The 21,246-nt window shown below is 43.4% G+C and overlaps 1 protein-coding gene across 1 annotated transcript in view; it reads left to right on the forward strand.

The window, feature by feature from the left end:
- The first annotated feature begins 331 nt into the window (after nucleotides 1-331).
- Nucleotides 332-21,246, forward strand: part of ppap2d (phosphatidic acid phosphatase type 2D) — a 44,237-nt gene continuing 23,322 nt past the window's right edge. Inside the window, exon 1 of the mRNA XM_066708096.1 lies at nucleotides 332-1,625. Coding sequence (XP_066564193.1) covers nucleotides 1,424-1,625 — 202 coding nt within the window. The 5' untranslated portion in view covers nucleotides 332-1,423. The remainder of the gene's footprint in view (nucleotides 1,626-21,246) is intronic.

The raw sequence follows: 21,246 nt of genomic DNA on the forward strand, positions 1-21,246 counted from the left end.
CGTAGCAGTCGTTGGTAGTAGTTCTACTAGTTAAATAAATCCATAAAATACACGGTAGCCATTTTTCTGTAACGAAGTGTTGCAAAGATCTGACTCAATTCAATTGCACCATTGTGCATGCCCTCAGCCACTCACCCACCCGCCTGCCTATCCAGATTACATGCTGACGATTCACCTGATTAAAGCCCTGTGACGCCCAGTGCACTTCCCTCGGCAATAACGACAAGGCCGGGTAATCTGCGGCTCTTCCCAAAGGAGTTATAAAGCCAATTTCCGATGCGATTTAAAGTGGGCACCTCCTCGACATCCAGGTACAGTTTCAAATAACAGGCAGAGCCAGATAAGGGCCGAGCCGAGCCGAGCCGAGTTAAAGATGACGGGACGCAGTGGCAAACGACCGGAGCATAAACGCTTTACTCGGGACACTGTGTTTGCCAGGTGAAGTGGGTTATTGTTAGCAGCAGCAGCAGCAGCAGACACACAGTGCTGGCGCGATGGTGCTAAAAGAGGGAGAGAGGGGTTAATCGTTACATTGTGACTAGACAGACAGGGTTACTGTATGGTTGTGGAAACAACCAGCAAAGAGTGGCTGAAATCCTAGCCTGCCCCCACCCCCCCTTCTCATTAAACCATTAGAGGCAACGAGGGGCAGGGGGGCACTGGGGCGCGTCTCCTGCCACATTGCACACATGACACCAGGATCTCCCCTCTCCACAGCTGTGCCACCCGGCGTGACACTGTCGATTATTAACGACTTGCGTGCTCTTCTATGGGGGGAGAGGGTGGGTGGGGGGCGTGCTAGACACTGGAGCGCAGAAGAGAGATTGCAAGAAGAGACTTGGGAATTGCCAAAGTGTGTACAAGTGGACCACAGCGGCCACGCACAGGATTAGCAAGAGACAAAGTTGGCGAGGACTGTTGAAGGACTGAAAAGTTAGCAGAGGCGCAGTTCAGCCGCGTCTGACCGAGGAAGCTTTCAACCCGGTACACAAGGCGCAGTCCAGCCCTGGGATGGATCCGGCTGCAGAGTAGCAAAGCCAGCGTTTGCGCTTATTGAAGCTTTCGCAAGATTGTGGTGCGGCTGCGTGTTCGCAGGGGATACAGCATGCATGTTTCATTTTAGGGGTACCCGAGGAGCCTTCATCCCACAAAGGACCGTGCAAGTTTGTTCCCCCGAGTTTCAGCAATGTTTTTCTCTTCCTCCGTGGACTTCTCCCCCCCGGCACTTTCTTATTTGTAGCAACACCTGAGAAGGGGGCTGCATGCAGCTACTCCGAATTAAACCAACTACTACTTTCTGTTGGATATAACACCTTTGTTCTTCATTAAAACATTTGCAAATATATGTGTAGGCTGAGGTCGGGGGAATAATAACTCAGCTAGACTGTCCCAGGTGGGGGAAAAAGACAAGCCTCTGAAAGAAATGCAGAATTGCAAGTTCGGGCCGCTTCCATCGGGCGTGCTGCCGCGGGATCAGGAGCTGCACGGCCGGCTGGGGGACTGCGGGGAAGCCGGGGGTCCGAAGCACAATGGAGCGGGCAAGAGCCACACTAGCATCCCGGACAAGGGACAGCGGAAAAAGAGGAAAATGCTGGTGTGCTTGGACGTGCTCTGTCTTTTCGTAGGTAATGATCAGATTTATCATTCTGCTGCTTTCACACAGCACTACCTGTCAGAAGACCCCCAGCCTTTAGTGGGCTGCTCTTTTGGCCGGTGAAGGGTTTTTCCTTAAATGTTTGACAGCAGGTGAACTTCCTATACAATATATATCAACCAGGGGCTGGTCTACAGGTATCCTTTCACTTTTTTAAAAGTCACACAAGTTTAAAATGCAGCGCAGTCACAGATGTAGTGGCGCTCCTGTGTCTCGCTGGGCAGCCTGTCTGTCTGACTTTCTTTACTGACGTGACAGCGTGGACTGTAGTGGGGGGTTTAAGTTTACAGGGGGCTTAAATCCCAATGGCGACAACGACATTTAAAGATGGATACAAGACGCACTTTTACGACTCGGAGGACAACCTCCCACAAGTTCACTGTTCATTCCCCATATCACCATGTCTCTTAGACGACAATTAAGGTATTCTAATCCACTCTAATCTAATCTAAAAATGAATCGAATCGACTCTAATTACTGTGTAGTTTAGTTTATGGTAAGAGTTTCAAGTTCAGCACAAAAACAACACAAAACTGCCAGTACCCAGTGAGTGGGCATGCACAGGGCACTCTCGCTGGTCTCAAAATGAGCCACACAACTACTTTTCTAACTGGTTTTATGGTTAACCTATCTCAAATGCAAGTGTATGGTATGCTATTTGAAACTAGGCCAAGTGATGGGTATCAGCTCTCCTCCCCTCCAATTTCTATACTTGATTGAGCTGATGCCAGGCCACAATATCGCTGATATATACTGATTTACTGCAGTAGGCACACTGGGGTGTATGTATATGTCGCTTAGTTCAGGAGATGTCAGTGTGCATTTCTTGCAAACGGCTTTCCATATTCCTATGTGTGTGTCAACAGTAAATAGGTTACACTTGAATAGGATGCATCTGTCATATTTTCATTATAACTAAACACAGCCTTAAAGCAGAAGTGCAGTGGGCAGATCTGCTGTTTGCGGGACCCGGCTGCGCAGCGCCAGTCTGCGCATGTGCGTGTCTGTGCAGCCCCAGAGTTTGTGCAGTTCCCATGACAACCGTGGTTCCCAGGGAAAAGGGGATGGGGAGGGAATGTGTAAAATGTGTGTAAACTGACCTCTGGGCTTGTTTATCCCCCTTCGACAACTGCATCCTTAACGATATTCGAAGTGCAAAAACAAAAACATTATTATTATTATTATTATTATTATTATTATTATTATTATTATTATATTATTATTATTATTATTTTTTTATTATTATTATTATTTTTTATTATTGTTATTATTATTATTATTATTATTATTTTTTTTATTATTATTATTATTATTATTATTATTATTTATTTATTTATTAGCAGACACCCTAGTCCAGGCCGACTTACAAAATATAAGAGCAGTACAAAGTGCAATAATAAAGTGCAATTCAATGCATAATACATTTTACAAATTCACAATTTACACAAGTGTATATGAGATATACAGTAAACAATATATAAGTCTTACATCCTAGATTGTAAAAGCTGATGAGTGCAGACAAGATGTTAAATCAAAGTTAAGAGCTAAGGGAGAGGGAGCATAGGGGATAAAATAAACAATACAAGTGCAAGTAATGCAAAGGCAGGACTATGACAAAACGTTGTATGAGTGCAATCTTACTGGAGAATAAATGACTAAATTACAAGTAGAGTCTGAAAAGATGCGTCTTGAGTTAAACATGAAAAACGATAAAACCACAGAGGCATGTCTTTAAATGAATACTTTTATTATGGGATGATGGACAGCTACTTTAAAATAACACTGTTTGTTTGTTTATGTGCATAATGATAACAGCAACAACAAAAACAATAATTAATATAGAATGTAGAAAAGAATGTAGTATTTCATATAATAACTGGATACACATGATAAAGCAGTAAAAGTTGTACTTTCACACACAGCCTACTATCAGAAAAAACAAAACAACATTTAGTCGATCTTAAATGGATAATCATGCCTTGGAAATTGGGTGGTGTACCTGTTATGAACTATTGTATTTACCTTCAAAGGCTGTTTTTTAATTTCAGCCCTGTTTAACACCGGCTTGTTGCATAAACAGGGATAAGTCTAGAGAAAGCAGACAGACAGGTCTCCGAGTGGCAGTTAGATCATTCCAATGAAAGTTAACCAGTTGAAAACAAAAACAACATAAAAAGAATAATCATGCGTATTTTTAGCTGCACAATGTCACCCTCCTCTCCCCCAGGACAAGCCCTTGGCTATGACTTTCTGCCTGAAAATATGAACCTCTACACTGCTTCATGCAAACTATCCCGATTTTACAGTGGGGAACAAGGTTATACAGTCTGCCTCTTTCATTTCACTGACTGTGGCCATATCCATGACATTTAGTGCTTTTTTACAGTTGTTTCCCTACATTATGACACAGAAAACTGCGGCCCACTCAGGTCTTTAAAAAAGTTGTGACAGTTCTCTTTACAGAGTTATCCTTCTTGAGTTGAATCAACCCGCTGCTGCTATTCATGGGAGCAATTCCATGTTTGGATTGTAAACCCATTTGATTGAATCGTTTCTCAGATATTTCGCTTTTTTGCTCTGGAGGGACTGAGAGAAACCTCCCAGTCTATAAATTCTGCGTCTGTCAGTCTGTTGTGGGTGAGGGCCGAGCTTTGAGCGAACATGGGCTGGTGTTTCTGATGGTGTGACTCAAAATGTGCAGTCAGCACTAATTTAAGATCTTCTCCCAACCACACAATTTAGGGATTTGCATTCTGGGATCTGGGAATTAATTTCTGTGTAGACTTATAATTTTCATGTAAGGCTGTAAACACATTTTCAATAATTTAGGACCAGAGACAGCTTGCTGCTCTGCCTCTTTGGCATTGATGTGATTTTTTGTAAGTAAACATATTGGCCTGCGAATATAACAATGTTCCAGCTTTATCCTCTCCTTCTATGTGTCTGTCACTCTCTGTTTCCCAAGCTGTTCTGTGTTTATTGACTTGCTCAGTTTATTTCATTTAGCTAACTGGTTTCTGTTATTGCAGAGCAGTCAGTGTACCCACCTATTTAAAACACTATATCAGTCAGAAATAATAAAATCATAAAGTGCACTAAAGTATCTGCATGGCAACCAAATGACTGTCACCACTTCATGGGTCATGGCAGACGAACATGAGAATGCAAGAAGTGTTTGGCACAGAGGTCAGAGTTCGTTGCAGATGGTTATGCTGTCACAGTGATCTCGTGGAGTATTGCTCTTTCCTCAAAAATGTAGAAATCAAAGTCTTATGGTTTATGCCTACTGAGGCCCAATAGACTTCCCTTTTCTTCCGGAAATACATGCAGCATTTGTTCCTATTGTAATACACTGTAATAATGTTTTAATGTTCCACAGTTACTCACTTCTACCGTTTTGAAATTGTTGATGTCATGCCTCAATATGACACTGTTAGTCATTTAGGCTTCAAGCATGTCTCAAGTGATGCGTACATTAGTTGTGCTTTTTTTTTTACGCAAGTACATCATACTTCTGGGTGTTGTTTTTATTGAGTAAAAACATAAAGTTTAAGGTTGCATCAATCTGGGGGAAAGGGCACAATGAGGCAGGTGCTCAGAGAAGTGTGCGATTTCATAATAGTGTGCCATTCACAAGATGGACATTTTGACATCAGTCTGATGGCATGTGTGCAGAGGGATGTTTGTGGACATGTAACACTTCAAATGAGAGTGTTTTTGTTATGAAGGTATTTCCGGACCTCACCGTTGAGAAGTATCTGTTGCAATTCATTGTGAGCGAGTTGGCAGTTTGCTTCTCCCTGTCGGGTTTGATTTATTAAACTAGATTTGGATGAAACTGTTGAGCTTGAGCTATAGCTTGCATTGGAGTTGGAAATGGTACGATGGACAAAACACGAGTCGGTGGATGGCCCCATGAGGTTCCATCTGATCTGGGCCTCTGGCAGTAATGGCACGAATTACTGGAAGTCATTGTATTCCTTACCTTGTCTCTCAGTAGATGTGGGAGTTACATAAGCTGTCTTTTGCCTGTGTTTTATTGGTTCCATGCCTCACCACTAATCATTCTTTGGACGTTGCTGTGACTCTTCCTGACTCATTCTCAAGTAGCAGCCCATCAGGCTAAAAGTCCTTATCTCAGAGAGAAGGATGGGCTCTGACTCGCTCAGGAGTTCAGAGGAATGGTGCCCAACTCAAAGAATAAGGATGAAAGAGTTAGAGCTGGCAAGGAAAAGCTTGGTTTAATGTTCACTCGCAACTGGTACACCTCATCTCCGGTCTGAGAGAAATCATTAACTCATTCCTCCTCCCAGCCAAAATCTCTGGCTAGCTTGGTGATTAATGTGCTGCAGGGAGACTCATGGGCTAATAATTGCCTAGACTATATTGGCAGGGATGAATTGTTGTTCAGGAGATCTCTTGATATTTTGTTGTTGTTTTTTAAGAATAAGCAACACTGACATTATCACTTTTTTGAGTGATATTTGCTAGGTAATAAGCAACCCAAATACACAACTTTGACTTGGGTAATTTAAAATGGATTTTGTGTAATAACAATACAAAGGCTGCAGTCAATTTTAAAGGACTCAAGTAGATGTTGGTACATAGTTAACAGTACAATTTTCAGGTACTATGCAGCGATGGGGACTTGGATTTGGTTGGTTACAGGACCTACTGACATCATTCAAGCACAACTAGAAAACTAATTTCCTGTCCCTCTCCAGAGCGGTCAGGACATCTGGTCTCTGACTCTTTGCAATGGAGCTCCAAAATGTGAATAAAAAAAACAAACGCTCCAGAATCTTAATACTAACAAATTAATCAAAAGGGTAACATTGAAGTCTCAGTTGGACAATACTAGGATATGAAGACGGGATCAGACAAGCTTGTTGTGTCCTCAATCCCTTCCCTTATAGACATTCCTGCAGTATCTGCAAATCTCTGTACACGACCCCAACTGAAATCCCAGATCTCGACTCTGGGACGGAATGTCAACTCCCTACCTTCTCCCAAACCCTAAAGCCCGCTGGTAACACAGGCTTATAAAACACAGTGTCCTGCAGGGGCCTTGGATCATAACATACTCCTGGAAAGGCTGTGAGTGGTGGGCAGTCTGTTGGATTTGTCTGCCTCACAATCTTTATACTCAAGGCAGTGGGTACAGTTGGAGTGTCTGGTTCGAGCCTATTTCTAAATAAAGCCACCCAGTTATTATGAGCAGTGCCCCAGACATACAGATACAGTTGTACTTCAAAGATTCATCTCTCGGTGAGATCATCACACGGTCGTTTGAAGAAACAATCTTGGCTCTGACTGTTTCACCCCAGGAGAGCTAATTGCACGCTGCTTGACACTGTGTAATTCTCAAATTGTTATATAGTGATGAAGAGTTTACAGAGAAATCTACACCAAGAAACAAAACCGAAAACAAACACCCCATTAAAATCACCGTTGTTTCTCAATCCCCGCAGTAGGGGAGCGGTACCAAAGCTCAGTGTGCATGAAATCTCAGACCACCTGCAAGAGGGTTTTCTTATCAAATGGGTATTTAAAACTCTGGAAGCTCAATACCCTAATGCCTTGTATATGGCTATTTTGAATAGCTGGGGATTTCTGGAGTGTAGCACATTATGCCTTTATTAAATTGTAAGGGATTGTGGGAAATAACATAAGCCGTCAGGCTTGAGCTATCAGTTAACCATTACGGAGTCAAAAGCACAGACCGTCGGACCTTTATTGATTCATTGTGACCATTTTTTGACCTTTCCAATAACTCCTCGGTTTCACAGTGTGGTGTGTTTGAAATACAGGGTGGCCTTCTAACAAACCAAAAAAGCCATCCTCTCACACTCACCAGGGCAGGAGAGAGAGCTGAACTGAAGTGAGACCTGGGTTGTATTTCTTAAGAAATGCCCCTGACAAGGCACAGTTTTGAGAAAAAAAGAAAAGAAATGTAGGATACGAAAGCAAAGTGGAAACCTAAAGTATACGTTTTTTTTTTTACAATTTTACAGCAAAATCACTTGGTTTTAACCCATGTTGTTTGCAATTCTAATGTGAAATAAAAGTAAGGCCACATTACTGTTGCCCTGTGAGCTTACACCAAGTTATAGAAATAGTTTCCACACCCTGAACTGAAGACAGGGTGGGAGTGCCGCAGCCAGGGTCTTTGTCAACCAGGGCCTCTGTCACTGTGCTGAGGGAGATACCTGCTCCTGCAGCCCAGCCGCCGGGGTTAAAAGGCGCCCCTGGCTCAGGCCGAGGGAGCCGGTCTGCACCACGTCCGCCGTGACTCCAGTGGCCGTACGGGGATTGATTTAGAGCCGGGCCAGGGTTCAGCGGCGCAATGCAATGCCAAGCTGTCTGAATTAATGAATGTGGGATGTGTCAGAACTAGTGGAGAACTTGGACATGTCTGAGCTGTCCTCTGGAGCTAGGCTTTCCTTTTTTCTTTCTCTTTCTTTCTTTTCCTGAGTATTCTCTTCCCCCTTTACTTGGTGTATAGGTGCACACTGATGGAGAGTGGAGGAAGGCACAGTGAAGGAGCTGTGTGCTCTCGTGACACATAGATGAGTTCAATTGTAAAGGCCCATCAGATATTAGTGATAGTGACCTTACGACCCCACCAACACAGCAATGATCATCCCCCTACTAAATATCCTTTCCCACAGGTTGCTGAAGCGTTTTATGTGTTCTTTGCAATTGGAACGACCTTCCCGTTTCCTGGGACATCTATCTATGGATAGTTGTTGGTGATCAGTTTGGGGATGCTAATAATTAATAAAAACAAATCAAATCAAATCATTGTTATTTTTGTGGGTCAATTGCAGCCTATAGGGAAGTGTAATGCTATATTATTCTGCTGTTTAAAGTGGCTTTCTGATTGTATATCGCCAATTAGACAGATTTTAGCAGTTCCCTGGGTTTCCAGTGGCTTGTACATGAAGCTTTAGTAATGAGCAGTATTGACTTGCTTATAAGGTCAGTTTTTGCTTGAGGTTAAATGGTGACAGGTTTGCAGATGAAGATGCCAAAAACGAATGTCATCTGCATGTGAGTCTGCTGGATATTATGAACAGCGGGGACTAACCTTATTCAGGTCGCTTTTTAGCTTTCAAAGAACTTCAGTGAAAAGTTTCAGGTATGCACTTCTGCACCTCTGTAAATAGAAATTGAGAGTTTTGGTTAAAGGCAATACGGCTATTAAAATCAACTTCTTAATTTACACATTTGATGTGTGACTGTGTGTTACTGTGTGTGTGTGTGTTTGCAGACTAGTAGGGTCACAGGCCTAGATGCTAGTGTGCAAGTACAGACCACTTCTCCTAAATTATAGCTAGGCAAGACATTAAAACCACATTTAATAGTTCACCACTACTAGTATAAGAATGACTAGGACTCCCTGTGAAAAGCTGTTTTGTATATCATTCTTGGTATTCTGTTTTAATTTTGTTGATTATGTAATGATCATTTTTTAAAACATAGAAATAAAGTTATTATTATTAGTGATATTATTAGTTTTAGTGATAATCAGGCTTTTAAAATCATAAAAAAAGTATATTTTGTACTTTTCCTTTTGAAAACCAGGCTGATAATGCCTTTTTAGTTTCCCTACAGCAAAACCGAAGCTTTTAACCATTTGGGACATTTTCATTTAAAGTGCATGCAATACAGTCAGTTGGGATTGACCTCCCCCTTTATTTAATCTCAAAAATAGCACATAGGATCACCTAAATGTCAGAATTCTGCCAAAATGGTAAAACTCTCATATCTGCTGTCAAAAGGTTGGCTTCATATTTTAAATTTAAATATGAGAAATTTCAAAGGAGATCACTGCAGAGGAATCATAATCCCCCATTTTTAGGATTTGCCCATTATTTAATTCTCCATTCCTCCAACATTTTCCCACACAACATTTCCCCATATCAATATTATGATTATTATGTATTACACTCGAACACTCCTCAAAACTGACAGATCAGTTTTCCGGCTTTTACCTTCCACCCTGCACTACACAATTGCAAAACATGCAATGAAACAAAAAATGTGTAAATATTGCGAAATGCTCATAATGCTTTCACTTTCACAAACAAAATAGAAGCCTATAGTTTCTATAAACAGGTTTGCACAAAAGAAACATTTTTCAACTACGTAACACCCAAGTTAATTCGTTTGTGTTATTAGATTTTTTATATTCAGGATAATGTGACGTAAGTGATCAAGTAAATCAACAGACTATGAAAGAAAAAGATTTGAAAATTGTGTTCCTAGACACCAAAGTAATTTTATGTATGGATCTGGTTTGCCAGTTGGTCCGTTGACAACCTAGCAGCTGAAGATATCACGTATTCCAGTCCCAGACCCTCTTTAATACAATTGTGACTACAGACAACTGACTGACTACAAACAGGTTCTTTACTTACAGTTAGCTAAAACTTCCCATGAGTTTTGCAACAGCCCTGGGCATTTGTTCGATGCATCTAACATGGGAATAAATAGTGGTGCTCATCATAGCAGATGACAGCTGTTGATTCTCTTGACTTCACACAGTAGCATCCTGGCCTGTCTCTGCACATTTTGTATGTATTTTTTTTAACACGTGAGGTTAACATTGTATACATTGTAGTGAATCCAGGGGCCAGCACAGACAGGCCAGGAGGCTGATAGTATCCCAAGCATCCCGGGCCAGTCCGCCCCTGTGCACGTGTGTCAGCGTGTCCTTTTGCAGACAGTGGATTCCCTTCGCTACCCTTTGTGCTTCTCAGACACTGTTTAAACTGAGTGAGTGAGATGCGCTGTTAGCAGGAAAGACTTGATGAATGTTGTGACATACCTGCCAAATTAATGTGACCCCTTCCCCTCCCCAGACACTGAATTATTTTCATGGAAAGTTCTGTGTAACTGATTCCTTCTTGAGATGTTTGGGAGACACTGTATGTCTTTCTGAATCAACACTGAGAGCTGAAGAGAAGACACCATGGTCCTAGAGAGTCACAATCCCACAGGGGTTATAGGTCTCTCTCAATAATCAATCACTGGATAACGTGAACACATGGAAAGTTGGACTAATTAAGCCCAACCAACATCTCAATTAAGCAGTGTAATGGTTCGGATAAATCAAAAACCAGAAGGCACTGCGGCTCTCCAGGACCAGGGCAGGCCACCCCTAGGCTAGACCAAATCAACACATTGATCTATCTACAAATTTGCTAATTGTGCACCGCTTCTCTATATTACGGCCCATATCGGCATTCATATAGGCTAAAATCAATAAATAATCAATACATGTCCAACATTAAGCATATTAAGCCTATCTGGGTTGTTGGTGTATAACGTGTTTGAATGTCAGTACAAGTCAAGGATATGTTACAGCCGGTATATGAATGTCAATCTGTAACATGGAAATCCATCTGTAATTAATACCTGTGTGTAACAGTCATATTATAATCAATTCATTCTGCTTTCCACAATATTTCACAGGAGTTGTTCTCCTGTGCACACTCTGCTGTTGTGCCACTGAGCGCAGTACTTTAGCCCAATTTCCCTGATCCACCCCGCTGTATATAGGGGTCACTGCCTTTACCGTAATATTTCCTCGTGTTGGACTGAATGCGCTCAACATCGCAGACTCCTGGATAAGCTCCGGCCCTGCGCTCCAGTTGCTTATGAAACACTTGAACTTTTGGCAGAAAGCAGAGATCTCAATTATCAGCTCTGCAAATGTCTCCTTAAAACTCCATATGCCTCGATCGGCTTTCAAAGTGCAGAGGGAACAATGGAAACAGGACCGAACGAGGACAGATAAGTTTAATCTCAGGTGAATTGGGCTGAAAAAGGATCCCTTTGTCAAAAGTAGAAAGACAATGACAGGACACTCCTTCTGTGTTTGTGTTTTTGTATAAACTTAAATTGGGTGTGCGGTTTGACAGAATCAATGTAGAAAACAAAAAAAGATACCTTTCCCTAGGAAACTAATGGGAATTGTGTTTCTTTCCCACACAGCCACACCCCGACCTTAATGGGTTTTGGCAGATAACATTAATACACCAAAAGAGATGGAGATAGCGTCTGAGATATAGCCTGTACTTCCTCTTTCAGCAACCAGGACAACACAGTTGCTCCACTAGAAAAGTGAACAGGGCTCCTATATGGTGACACAGCACGTGTGTGTGTAGGCCAGCCCCACATTGTCTGGAAATGCACCTGCGGGGAAGAGGGACGGGGCGTGACATGCTGCCAGCGGTCATGCGACCTCGACACAAAGCAGCGTGGGAAGGGCGAGATGTGCGCGGGGGGGGAAAAAACAATAACAACATACGCCTCACCGGCGTGGTAACGTGACATTTAGAGTATCCTGGATTTCGCCCTGAAAGATTGAAAGCTGTGCGTGCTATTGTATGCCACTGCCATGGGTTTCTTTCCCAGTGTGCTTTGTTGTTTGGCACGCCCACACAAAACAACAACCAAAAATGACAAGAATCTGCAGCCTGGCATATTGTAGGGTCACTGAATACTCGTCACCATCAGCCTCCCATTGTTGACAATGGGGAGACCCGTGCCCGGATGTGTTTTTCAAGAAAAATGTGAATTGCACTGACTGTACTCGGTGAGTCCACCTGGTAATACAGCATACTGGTCAAGAGAATAAGCTCACACTTATTATTCTGTCTCTATCCGGCGTGCGATTCTCTTCCCAGGCCGCGCTGCCACAGAAAGGCCCTTTGTTACCTGTGCAGGTATGTGGAGACGTGTTGCAGCCTGCTCCGGCACTCTGGCAGCAAAAGCAGCCGGGTGGGTTAGCCCAGACTCGGGTGGGCAAGACGCAGCACGCAGGAGGCGCCCCAGGAATGCAGCTGAAGCACAAACAACACTGTAGCCGATTTTTGCATTTCCAATAGCCCGTTCTCACTTCATTAGTCAATTAAACATCCACATCAAGATAACTCCCCCAAAGCCTCTACTCACCTCAGCTGATAAATCCTCCCCTCAGGCAGTCAACAGCATTAACCCAGCTTTTTAGCCCAAGTGATTACTGTGTATTGGCATAACATCCATTTAGGGCCTGTTTTCTTTTTCATTGTTGTTGGTTTGGCTTTTTTTTTAAATAATATAAGGACTTCCTGAAATAGTTTGCCCCCAGGCCGATTGAAGATGAAATGTAACAATTTGACTACACTAACATTGTGGTAAACAAACCTGAAGTTGTGTGTAGACAAGCCAAACCAGGGCATCCTTGTTTTCAGATCTGTGCTCCAACCACTTTGGATGTTTCTAATGTTTTTGTTTCATTTTTTTTAGACAGCGCCAAGCTTATTGATTGACATTTTTTTTTTTCTCAAAGATGCACATTTGTCCCACTCTCAGGGTTGCATTCAGTGTCTATGGCTTCACCTCAAGATCTCTATATTAGTATTTACTCTGCCAGACTAAGAGTTAAACTTATCTAAAAATATAGTGTTTTCTGAAATGTCATACAGTGTAATTTTTTGTAGTGCTTCAAGCCTTTTAATTGCCATATAAAAAAGTGCCTGTAACTTTCTTTGGTTTTCCAAAGCATCCTGTGAATTCTTAGGGCTTCTCAAATATGCCTGTAAATTGAAATCGTTTTTAAAGAAATGCCCGTAAACTTGTTTTATTTTCTAAATTTGGCAGGAGGCATCCAGTTCTTACTGAGAGCGGGTGTAACGCTTTTTTTGGTGAAGATTTCAGTTTCTAGAAAATCACATTCACATCACATTTCTCCAGATTCCATTGCATGTTGACCTAATTTTTAAATCGAGCACTTTTGGGAGCTTCTGCAAAAGACGGCGCACCGATTACAATGTAGAGAGTAGGAATCAGTAGCTGCAGTATTCAGATGTTACACGTGAAATATATAACTGTGACTGACACGGGTCTACAGGTGAGTGTCAGTGGTCTTTGATCGACACGATTTTGCATACTTTGCATCTCTGAGGTTACCGATGAAGTGATAAGGGAAGCACACTTACTACACGCTGAAAGAAACCAGCTTTAAAAACACAGCGTTGTTATGACTGGAAGAGGTTTGGGTCGGGAACACTGAGGTTTGAATGAGACTGGTGGGAGGCAGAGTGAGAGATGCAGGACTTGAATTTCAATTACTGTTTAATGAATGCCCTTATGCCACAGATAAAGCTCTGAAAGTAACTTGAGAAAGACCGTTATTATTATGTGCTGGGCTCGTACCAAGGAAACCTGCAACAGCCCAACACTGCATAGGCTACACACTTGGTCTTGTCCCCTAATGGCATTCTTTGGAGTTTTGTTGTGCTGCTCAAACTGGGGCATCTCTAGGAAGGGTTATTAATACCCCCCTCCCCCTTTACATCTCCAGTCTGAACAAACTGTGTTTAAAACTTCATAATGTGTTTAGTTAAAGTATAATGTGGCGACGACAGCAATCCATCAGCCGGGCAAGCTCGTCTCTTTCATTAATTTCTGGAGCAAAAACAAAGAAGTGAGCCGGAGTCCCCTTGATGTATTGTCCAGGGTGCACTCCGACTCATTAGAAAAGAGGACGGGGAGGCGGTGTGGCGGGGGGGCAGGGTCTGTGCCGCTCATTAGACCGAGGGGGACAGGGAGGTCTAAGCGGGGCTGCTCATTAGGATGCTGCATACATTAAGCGTTTAATGCTCACTTGCTACAGACAAAAACAAACACAAAAAAGAAAATGCTAGGGAGTTTGCGTGTGCTTCAGCGAGCAGAGCGACGCACAGTCCGGCCAGTAGAAGCAGGGCTCTGGAAACGGGCACAGAAATATGCCACGCACTTCCACTGTGCATCCGCCAAGCGATACCTAGAGAGGTATTTACAATGCCCTTTGCTACGCGGTACACTTTTCTTCTGTGGGAGGCTGGCACAGAGCCCGGGCTGTGAGAGGCATCAGGCACTGGGCAGAAATGTCAACACTTACAGCAAAAACAGTAACAAAGCAAAGATGTGTTTTTTTTTCATTTTTTAATAGGTGCTAGTGGTTGAAAAGGCTCAGCCGCAGCTCAATGGCATGCAAAACCCCCTTTCAAATAAAAACAACATCACTTCTCATTGAAACAAACTTACTTTTATTAACTTACTTCCTTAACATAGAAAGGACTTTTCAAATCCTGAATCGATGCTTTTTTTCTCTTCTTCTTCTTCTTCTTCTTCTTCTTCTTCTTCTTCTTCTTCTTCTTCTTCTTCTTCTTCTTCCAAGTAGACAGTCAATTAGGAGAATCTCATGGTTTGTGATAGTACTGCGATCACAGTTAAACATAAAAAACAACAAGTTCAGTTTTGTTTTACTCCACGCTCATTGTCATCCTGTTCAAGGGTTAACATGCTGATGTAGGCAAAACCGTCTCAATTGTTCAAAAAGCTTAAACTAGTGCAAAAGAAATGAATCCTTAATTCCTCATCTTTCCTTTCCACTGCCTGAGACAACCCTAGCTTTAGTTCAGTCCATTCTCAGCACAGACCACACACACATGAATATCTTCTCTTTCGTGTATTATTCCCATTTCTTGTTACAAACGTTGTTCCTCCTGGGCTGTTTTTTTGCCTTGCTACTTCACTGTTTAAGTGGAAATCAGGACTTCTCAGAGCTTAGTTTGATGAATAGACAGGGGGAAGTGTAGTGGTGCTGTTTCACAATGCTCCCTTTTTGTTGGCATTGCGAGAGGCCCGGCTCGAGGCTGACTGTGACGAGCTGTGAGGAGTGATTTGATTGATATGCTCTCGGGTTTTAAGACCCCTACGCAAGAGAGGGGAGACACCGCACAGGGGAGACCCTGCTCGTGGGATCACGTTAGGAATGTGTCGTCATTTCTCTCGCTTATAAGCCAGCTGGGCCCAGGTACACGAGCACAGGTGTGATGAAGACAACTTACACACGTCCTGCATCACAGGCATCACAAACAGGAGGGATTAGGGGCTAGACTGGGTGGGTCAATCTCAGGTCCTGGAAGGCTGGTGTGTATTCCAACTGGAGTGATCCATTTTTTAATACTCAGTTATTTAAGATATTTACTAATTGTTGTTGTTTTTTACCACCGATACCCTATAACAAGCATCGAGATACGATGGCTAGAGTCTAGAGTTTAGGAGCCTAACTTGACATTAATTGTACCCACTTCTTCATGGCACAAGATCTATCAACCATAGGGATGCATCGAAACACAACCCAGAAGACCCTGCACAGTTTGACAGCCCTGTGCAGGGGCAGGATCTGACACACCTCTCGCTGATAACACACTGCGCACACATACCTGAAAGGAAATCCTTACTGACTGTGCTTTAGTCTGCTAATAACACAGCCCAGATTAAAACCAGCACAACCACAGAGTATAGGGCTCTGTTGGCACTCCCAGCACAAGCCTATGCTGATAGAGCTGCAGGGGGAGGCCACATGTGTGTGTGTGGGGGTGCAATGACCACTCTACAACTGTGGCTCCCTGCGCGACTGGATAGCAAGTGGCCAGCCAGGAAAAAGCACTTACAGCTGGGGTGAGGTTGCTGCTCTCCAGTTTACCTGGGAGTTCACCACCCCCCAACCTCCCCCCAGTTCTAACATGTTGTTACACAGCCCCCTCAGGCCTCCTGCCTCCAGGGAGTCAGTCTGTGTAGAGACTCGCAGCCCACAACACCTGACAGCCCCTATATTAATGGCTCCTTTGTGGGGATGTCAAAACACTGAGACTTATCACTCACTCCATAACAAAAGCCACAATTTCTTCAAGGATATACCCTCTCCAGCGAGAGCCTAAAACAAACACAGACAGACCCTCAGGAAGGGTTTCCGCTGTGAGGTGTTGGCCAGCACTTAACTCCAAATACCCGCACTGCACTGACACAGCAGTGAAAACAGTCTCAAAATGTCAATGGCACCTTTTGTGCTTTTTAATCCGGGCAGAAGTAGGTTGATAAGGACAAAAAGAGCCTTATGACTTAAAGGTGTACTGTCTCATTGTTTTGCGCTCTCTTCCAGGCTTCCAGTAATGCCCACCTTTGTCCTTTACCATTTGACGGTATGTCACGGTTTAAGTGAGAAACAGACATGGCTTTACGACAGGAATTGCAGCTTTGAGGGTGGGTACAGACAGCAGAAAGAAATGTCACATCCACGCCACACCCTGGCCCTTTTATTACCTCATAGAGTCTAACCTCCCAAAGCCCGATTCGGATCTTCTCCCTCTGCATAAAGCCCCCAGAAAGACTACAAACAGTCGGGGCATCTCTCCTCCGCATACAAACTTCCCACCTAGCCCAGTAATAGCTGTAGCAAGCAGCATTTTTGGATTGTACGTATGCTGTCATAGGGAATACTCTGGCTGAAACTCTCAGATAATTCGAACAATTCAAACATCAAAAACAAGACCAACTTTGATCCTTTGTTGTTGAATGCTACAATACATATCTAAGTCAAATCAGTCTACCTGCCTTAAAAGCTGTCTGCATTCCCTATCTAACACAGTCATGTCTTCTCAATCTGATTTCTATGTCACCATCACTAAAATTTTTAATACAGCACAGAGCAATTGAAATCGGCTCCTAAACTGTCCATAAAGAAACCGTGTTGGTGTATTGTCTGATTAAAGGCTGATTTAAAACACAGAACTGAAGAAACCTGTTTACTTAACAACTAGACAGACTGAAGAAAGAGCAAGCTAAAGTACGGATGAGAACAACAAAGACGCGTCACGCTGCCCAGTGAAATAATCTCCCTGACGTTTTGGGACCTTGTGCTAAAATGCTCAAAAAGTCAAAGGGGTTATAAATGATAAATAGATGATACACCCTTGTCATAAAGTCTGAAGGAAACAACACTGGTTGCTTCAAAAAGGCAGTTGTTGCTAAGTAGGTCTTTTTGGTTCTCAGGGATTACTTTACAACATTGATTTGTTTTGATCCACAGGTATTTTGCAGTCTTTATTACTGTTTACACAAAGCCATATTACAAGCACAAGATTGCTTTATGTAAACTGACATTTCGAAATCCAGGATTATGGCTAAGTGGAGTTTGTTGCAGTAAGCTGTAATTAAATCTACAGGTCCCAGACCAGGAGAGTGCAGGGCAGAAAATAAGAGAATACATTGTGCAGAACCTGTTGTTTGTCTGTCTGTTTTGTTTTTTTCCTTTTGGAGTAGTCATAATGAAACAAGCTTTCAAAAATATTTGCACACTTTGCTTTCAAGGTCAGAACATGGACTTTTTCCATGTGCTTCTGAACATGTGTTATCCAGACTGTCAGTCATGGCATTTCTGTGTTGTTTAATTGTGTGTGTGTGTGTGTGTGTGTGTGTGTGTGTGTACCTAACCCACTGCCGGTTCCAGATGAGAGCTGCGACCTCATTACAGAAGCCAATATGCTGTAATCACCTGGGACCTCTCTAGGCCTCCCCCCCCACTCTTGAATTAAGCAGTCGATTGCATGCCTCGCGCCGCGTTACTGTGTCTGTGCTCTGGTGCGCTGCTCCGTTTTCACTCTTGGAGGGAAAGTTGGCTTGCGGCTCCCTGGGTTTTATTGGGTCAGGGTTATAATTATCTCTGCATGAGCGACCGCAAGGCCCATGAGTGTGAGAGACCGGGACGCCGCACATTCCTGCCCGTGCGGCATGCTGGGATAGCTCACAGGCCCCAGCTGATGGCTTTCCCAGAGTCTTATCCTACATGTGACCTCCAGGGGGTTTAGGAGAGATGGGAAGGCAGGGGGGAGGGGGGATAGCTCAACTGTGGAATGAAGACTTACGCTTTCACACTGCTTTTTGTTTTTCATTCGGTTCTTCTTCTTTTATTTTTTTCCCCTTTAAATCCACAGGGTTCTAACCTCATGCTCAGTTTTACTTTTCAAGCTGCATGAATCCCCGGACAACTCCTTTCTTTCCCCCGAGTTGTGGAGAAAAGAAAGAGTTGACCGCTTTCCCTTAACCCCAGTGTAGTCAACTGTGCTTCTTCATCACGGCTTCCGAGAAAAAAGAAAACAACTCCTGATTGTAAAAAGTCTGTGAAAGGGGGCTTCTTTAAAAACCTTCTGTGCTATGTTGGCATCAGACTGGTACTACTACGTGAGCTTAACCCTCTCCAGCCCACTCTAAGGCAGCTCTTGGTTAACAAGCACAGAAAGAGTACAGCTTGAAATATGTCAGCTGTGTGACACAATGTTCAGTGAGGCTAAAGAATCTTAAAACCCCCAAATTAAAAACATACATATGATGCACGAATCACTGGGAAACTCCTTTGATTACGGCATGGTATTGGTATTTGCTTGAAAAACAAAGAACAATATCTGTCCGCTTGTAACTGATTGCATCAATAAATGAGCTGTTGCAGTATACAGGGGATCTCTCATCTCTCTTCTAAGTCCAATCATAAAAGCTTGGAACATAACAGCTCCAAAACCTCAGCTGGGCAGGTAACCAACAAGTGGGAGGATTTTACCAGCAATGGTGCAGAATTACCCAAGCGATGTTGGGACTAGGTTAAATGGGAATCTATTACAGAATCATGGTGACAGAAATTAAGCAATTGTCTGAGTCTGTGTGTTTGTCCTTGGTCAACGCTGAAGTGTAGTCAACTTGCATTAGCAGTGTTTCCAAAACCTCTCATTCAAAACTGAATTTAGCAGCTTGGTTTTGTAGGAATGACATTCTTGTAAGTTGTATAGATTTTGTTATGTGTAGACTAGACATCCCACCATGTCCTTTATTAGCATACTATACACTATACTGTACACACTGGAGATCCTATTCTGTGGATAAAGAGTTGGGTTATTCATTTTGAAGAAACAAATAAAAAACAAGTTGTTTGGATTGGTTAGGGTGTTTTGTTGTGTGTTTGAATTAAAAATCACGCAGAGACTTGTTCAGGCCACAGAAAACAACAGCTCTGAAGCATAAATGAAATGTGATGCAGAGAAACTCTGGAGGGTCTGAGAGGAACAGAACTGCCTTAGAAATGAAAAATACAATCTGTTGTTTGTACCGCTATCAGATTGGTGTGAAGCCATTCGTGGTTATTCCCAATCATTGCTCAATTCTCAAGCCCAGACAGATTACAACCGTCTGTCCGTCTGTTACGGCTGGAGCAGACCTCGTTCACTTCAGTATATCATGACGAAGAGATGAGGGGATGTTTTTTATGAGGTGAAGGATTCTTATCGAGAGAGTGGACTATGTTTATTTAAAGATGACTAACACGTCAAATCCTGTATCCAGTATTACTGGGATAATGTGACCTGTGCATTCCTGGTCTGTATCTAATTGCCTCAGTATGTTTTTCTCGAGAGAAAGTGCTGCCAGATCTTTTCCAAGTCTTCTCTCTCTCTCTCTTGTTTTTCTTTCGCAGTTAGATCATTCTGGGCAGCGGTGCTCGCAAATTGAAAACAGAGGCCCCATCGCAATGTTTACTGTGAAATCCTTTCTCCCCTTGGCCAAGACTGGAGGATGTTCACAGCTGGTGACCAGATTTGTGTGCAAGGGGTCGCTGCTTTCCTGCCTGCAGTTCCCATCTTGTGCTGGTCTGCTTTGAAACGGCCCACAGCTTGGGGCGAGCAGGTCGTCAGAGCTGGGCAGGTTAGGCTTCCCAGCATATGAACACCATATGCGCCGGAGTTTTGTGGAAGGACACTAAGGGCCAATTCGCACACTAGGGCTGAGGTTTCCCTCTGTAGTCATACTGCATGTGTGCTTATGCGCCCTGGCAGGCCTCACATCGAACCGGTAGGTGAAAAGTATGCTTTTTCAGTTGAAGTGGCGTTACACAAGCTTTTCTTGTTTGGATTTGCTCCCACAGGCAGGCTGGCCGCGGTGTGCGCTCTCTCTCTCCGGAGGGTTCTCCGAGTCACCTGCTATCAAATTGAGCAGAAGCGATGCGAATGCCAGCAGGCTGTGGCGTTAACCCCTCGCCCGGGCAGCCTGGCAGAGAGTCTTAGTGTGCCATAGTTCAGGTGGCAGAGATCTGCTGTGTTTGTTGTTTTAGTTCAGATGCGGGCCTTCCTGAGCTAAATTGACTGCCTCTGGGCCCTAGGGCAAACTTGATCGCTACATGCTCGTTCAATGTAACCTTGCCGCAGGTGTCTCCTGTCACACACACACCCCCACCCCACCAGATTTCTTATGATCTTATCTTTGATTGTGACAGTTCTCGCCACACGTGTACGGGTGAAGAAACTAAAACAGAATTAAAGAATGAAACAGTATATGTCGGTATATGTGTCAGTACAAATTAAGAAATATGCTGAGAATTGTGCAGGCCGAGACTTGAGTAACCACAGAAACCCCTGTTGGCTAGGACACCCTGTGCAGCGAGCGAGCGAGCGAGCCCGGCGTCCTCAGCAAGATGAATGTGTGTCCTGTTTGTAAGCTGTAGGTAATTAGATCAGATCCCCAGCGCAACAAGAGAATATATGAGATCCGTACATCGGTGCCCATCACACCCTTGGGCTCATCAATCACTGACCTGTGACCTGTGAGCTGTTGTGGTATATGAAGCAATGGCTTTCCTACCTAAGACAATAGAGGATTTAATTGAGTGGCTGTGTGGTTTTGCCATCAAACTGGGGAGATATGGAACAGGGACCCCTGCTGGCCACAGAAGA

Source organism: Amia ocellicauda, chromosome 7 (assembly GCF_036373705.1).
Source record: "Amia ocellicauda isolate fAmiCal2 chromosome 7, fAmiCal2.hap1, whole genome shotgun sequence".
NCBI lineage: Eukaryota > Metazoa > Chordata > Actinopteri > Amiiformes > Amiidae > Amia > Amia ocellicauda.